The sequence below is a fragment of the Pieris rapae genome, chromosome 18 (genome assembly GCF_905147795.1).
Source record: "Pieris rapae chromosome 18, ilPieRapa1.1, whole genome shotgun sequence".
Taxonomy (NCBI): domain Eukaryota; kingdom Metazoa; phylum Arthropoda; class Insecta; order Lepidoptera; family Pieridae; genus Pieris; species Pieris rapae.
The window spans coordinates 9,189,270-9,194,211 of record NC_059526.1 but is presented as its reverse complement, the minus strand read 5'-3'; the positions used below and the strand labels follow the sequence as shown (position 1 = coordinate 9,194,211).

Below are 4,942 nucleotides of genomic sequence, written 5' to 3'. Positions count from 1 at the left end.
TGCAAAGGCCACTTCGACCATCTTGTCTTTCATTTCATCTTTTATTTTGGATTCAGATATATTTTATAGCAAATATGTGGCCACAGATAGGTTATAAATAAACAAGTTTTTCAACAATTTTAAAAATTGTCATAATAATATAATATTTGCTACAGGATTGTGGTTGCAAGTACTTAATTGTGAATCGTTTTTTTTAGATTTTCAGGTTCAGTTATGATTAGATTTTATTTCTAATGTATTGCTATCTATATCTGAAGATAATAGTCAACATTAAAATTATTTGGAATTTAAACCTACTAATATCAATATAAAATATATAAGTAGAAAATTAATATTAAAACTTCTTCCGTGTTTTCGTCAGTCGTATTAGAGAAAGTGTAGTCTGTAAGTGAACAATAGACACCGATCTGTATAGAGATACGTAATAGACGCATCTCAGTTATCAGTCAAGTGGTGTAATGAATTTGTTTAGTTGTTGAGCCTTGTTTGTATCATCAGTTCAACTTTAACTCTCTGTGTGGATAGTGCAGTGAGGTACTTGTGGCTTTTTATAATTAGAATTAGTGTTTATTTATATTTAATTTAGATTTCAATATAGACTTTTGCGGGTTTTACTTGTATAGAAAAATTGTTAAATTTCAGCTAATATTATTAAATATTTAATAATTTAATGATGTGTTATTAATAAAAATGTATGTTGTATAATTACATTTTTTTATATTTTTGAAGCTCTTGAAAGAGCAGTTTTCAAGTAAAATATAATTCTAAAAAAACCTTTAATTTTAATGTTTTACATAACATTAATGATTTTAGTATCAATTGTGAAATAATTTACCTAAAATAATTTGGTGATAATTCGTAAAAATACTGTTTTTCACAAATTTTACTGAATGGTAAAACATTCCGAATCATGTGATGAAAGTTTGACAAATCAGCCGCTAGAGGGCCTATCATCACTTTTATCACGATAAAAGATAACATTGCTATTTTGGTTCAGTTAAACAAATCTTAAATATTGACTAACCAATTAACTTATATTAGTAAATTCATCTTGTTATTTAACTTTGTAATTTCGTATAACAAACACAATATTAAAAACTAGGTAATTTTTGATGGTGTTATAAATTATTTATACAGTACAGCTTTATTCTTAATTAATTTAGTGAATTTAATACGGCACATATAAATAACGCAATACCAATTATTTTCAGAATAAAATGTCTGAAGCAACATTACTACAACCGGGTACGGTTATTCGACCTATCATTGACCATGAAGGGGTCAAATTACTGGTCGAAAGGCTGTATGGCATATCGGTCTTGGAACTCATCGAAATGAATGGTTACGATGACAAGAATTACAAGATCATCGAAGACCCAAATGTCAAAAATCCTCTAATAACGAACCACTCGCCTCACGGATACGTTCTGAAAATCATGAACTCTATGGACTCTAAAAATGTCGACTTCGTAGAGGCCCAGAATGAGATTATGAACTTTTTACGTAAGTTTTGCATTCAAATATACCAGAAATTTCTAATACGAAACTACGAAAGGCAAAAAATGACTTAATACCTACTTCTTGGGAATGGAGGCCGAAATGATACTTAAGGATTTTTTTTTAGTTTTCACAAATTACTTATCTTAGAGTTGTTACATTTACATGTTTACATTTAAGTGTAATTTACATAATTTTGTAAAATCCGAAAATAGATAACCGTGTAACATAATAGTGCATTCACCTCGACTTAAAATACTATTGTTCAAGTTAATATTTGTTTTGTGCGCTTGACATCTTTCTCAAATTTTATTACCTATTCATAACTAGTTTCCTTGACCGAGTCGGTCTTCTCGCAGACCATAACTATTATCTGTCACCATTCTTTTTACCTTATTTACATTTTGTAATATAGCAATAAGAATAATAATTAAAATGAATAGGCTATTAATATAATAATTTTATCAATCTCAGTGACGCGTTCAGTGACTTGCCCGAAGCCCGTGCGCAATGTCTTCGGACATTTACACTCGGTGGAAAACATCGGTGGCAAGCAGCACGCAGTCCGCTTACTGGAGTTCGTACCAGGCGAGCTGTTGAAGGATGTGCCAACGTCTGAGGCACTGTTCTACCAACTTGGAGAATTCGTTGCTAATTTGGATAATAAATTGCAGGTAAGAGTATTTCACCAAGATATTTGATCTGCCGTTCATGCGGCACATAATCTAACATTTAATGACTTTGTGATTTTATTTGCAAGTAAAGAATATTTGAATGTCATTTAGAACTTTAACCACTCGGGTCTGGTCTCCCGTGAGCACATGTGGATGCTAACAAAGGTCCCGGAGTTGGAAAAGTTCAAATACGTCATCAAGGATACTGAAAAACTCGATTTGGTTGAAGAGGTAATTTACATATATTCAACATATTCATACTCATATTTTACATTATTTACCCTTAAATTACTTATTAGTCTCAATTTAGGCATCTTTCAAGATGTCTTAGTATAGACGCACGTATTAAAAGAAATATTACCCGTTGGTAATTTTGGTAAATTCAAACAATTATGGGTCTCAAAATCCCTAACTAAAACCTAAGTGGGGGGAGGCAGCAAGTCGACTTACCGGTTAGGGTTTTTCCAGACTGGCACAAGATCTTTAATAATGAAGACGACGAAGAAGAGAAGAGTACAAGTGTATTCATTAGAATTATAAAACGATGATCGTATTCGTATTAATATCAACATATTTAATTCGACTCAATTTTTATACCAGGTAATAGAAGAATTCAAATATGCCATAGTTCCTCGTCTAGATGAACTAGAGAAGGGCGTGATACATGGTGATATCAACGAGATGAACATCCTCACCACTTCCAAAATACCCAACAGGTAACTATATTCTTGTTTTTACTAAACAAATTAACGACCTTGAGATACAACTCTTTTATGAGCTAGCATTCTATTACAAAATAGTAGTTGATCTGCAAAAATCTTCAAATCGAAACATAGGTATGTCATCAAGCTATTAAGAAGACGGAGAAGTAAAATGTTATATTTACCGCAACAATTTATCAAACAGTTTTCGTAATAGGAAAGTGTCACCAACTGTTACGAGAGTTTGCAGACAAATACTAAATGGAATTATTCTGAGGTAAGCCAAGGCTCCACTTGGCTTTCCTGGCTAATACAAAATCTGTTCTTTGGGCGTTGGCTTTTAGGAAAACTTAAATTTTTCGCTGTACATACACATTAAGCAACTAATACGCTTTAAATTAACAGTTAATAATGATCGAACGATAAGAACCACAGAACCGTATCTAATATTAAGTATTATATAAAAATCCGATTTCGATATATTTCTTTTATTATCTATAGCGGTTCGAGCCCCGGTTGTAAACTGGATATGTAATGCATTTTTAATGCAATTGCGCTTTTTACGTTTGTCTGTCCCATGTCGCCTCGCTGAACCTAACAAATTACAGATACAACTATTAATAAACTAAAAATAAAGTCACACCAACAATTAAAAATCTAAATCGTACTAATAAAACACATTTAAAAGACGATATTCGATATTCGTGACAAATTAATTAGGTAACTTGTTTCGTAGTATGTTTTACGATACTATGATAATTTTTTATACAAACTTATAAAACAATTTAATCTCTTACCATTTCATACAATGTGATAATTAACTATATGTCTCTTTATGAAACTTAATAATAATATAAAAATACAAATTTATGGTTTATTAAAAAAAATGTTTATTTAGACTTCATTCCCCCTTCGCTTTGTAAAAAAACAAACATTGTTGGTTCCGTGGTTACTAACAAAATTGCTAAAATCTTTGAAATAACCCAAAATCTGACTGTTGGGAATGTTTTCCTGAAAATAAAACTGGGTATTTTATGTCGCTGAAGGTAGTCTTATAGAAGTACACTTATCAGTCTTGTTATTGTTGCATTTAAAAGCACAGGTAATTAATATTAATATTACTTAATTTGATTACTCTCTAGCAAATCCGACTATCGCATTTCCGGTGTTCTGGACTTTGGAGACATTCAGTACAGCTACTATGTCTTCGAGTTGGCCATCACTATGACCTACGTGATGCTGCTATCTGGAGACCTTCGCTCGGGTGGCCTAGTGCTAGCGGGGTACACAGTCAACAGGAGATTACCTGATGACGAATACCGCCTACTTAAAGTAAGAAGAGTCTTTATTACAGAGACATCGAGTGTTTACCTAAATAAGATTCAAAGTTTAAAGATACAAACTAAGTCGCTATCTTCTTTTAAAATAACTAAACTTTTGAAAAAAAACGTACAAAAAAAAAATACAAAAGTACAAGAAGCAATCAAATTTGTTATCAGATGCGTTTATATACGTTATGTATGTTTGAATTTGGACTGCCTCCTGTCTGACTTTTGATATTCAAAAGAGCTGATTAACTCAGGATTTCGTGTTTTATGTCTGATGTTTTTGATATTAGAATTACATATTAGCAGGCAGTAGTATTGTTTGTGTACTAATGACATTTTCGATTTTCAGACCCTAATTTCAGCCCGTCTAGTGCAGAGCCTTACTCTGGGGGCTTACTCCATTGTCCAAGACCCCAACAACCAGTACGTTACGTCGACCGAGAAGGCAGACGGTTGGGGTATGCTTAAGAAATTACGGAAATCAAAACCAAACCCTGAAGATGACCCAACTGACTGGAAAGCCATTGCTAATGAATATTTAACTCGAAGTTAATGTATTTTAGGTGCATCTAAAAGTATTTAAATTATTTACAGAAGAATGTGAAAATAAGATTGAGTAGAATGATAAATATATGTATAGTTCAATGTTGAGAAACTGTTTAAATTACAATACGAAGTTTTCTTCTGAGATATATTTATTCGTTATCATAATATAGAATATAGATATATTGAGCATTTAACT

The 4,942-nt window shown here is 31.8% G+C and overlaps 1 protein-coding gene across 2 annotated transcripts; it reads left to right on the top strand.

The window, feature by feature from the left end:
• Positions 1–379: 379 nt before the first annotated feature.
• Positions 380–4,846, top strand: LOC111001363 (hydroxylysine kinase). 2 transcript variants are annotated; one of them, XM_022271243.2, is made up of 7 exons: positions 380–534; positions 1,212–1,503; positions 1,972–2,171; positions 2,283–2,402; positions 2,772–2,887; positions 4,015–4,204; positions 4,550–4,846. In XM_022271243.2, exons 2-7 carry the CDS (start codon positions 1,218–1,220, stop codon positions 4,751–4,753), a joined length of 1,116 nt encoding a protein of 371 aa, XP_022126935.2. In that variant the 5' UTR covers positions 380–534; positions 1,212–1,217; the 3' UTR covers positions 4,754–4,846. The 2 variants fall into 2 exon arrangements, with proteins under 2 accessions (XP_022126935.2, XP_022126936.2); XM_022271244.2 differs by lacking the exon at positions 380–534 and adding an exon at positions 1,080–1,102.
• Positions 4,847–4,942: the final 96 nt, after the last annotated feature.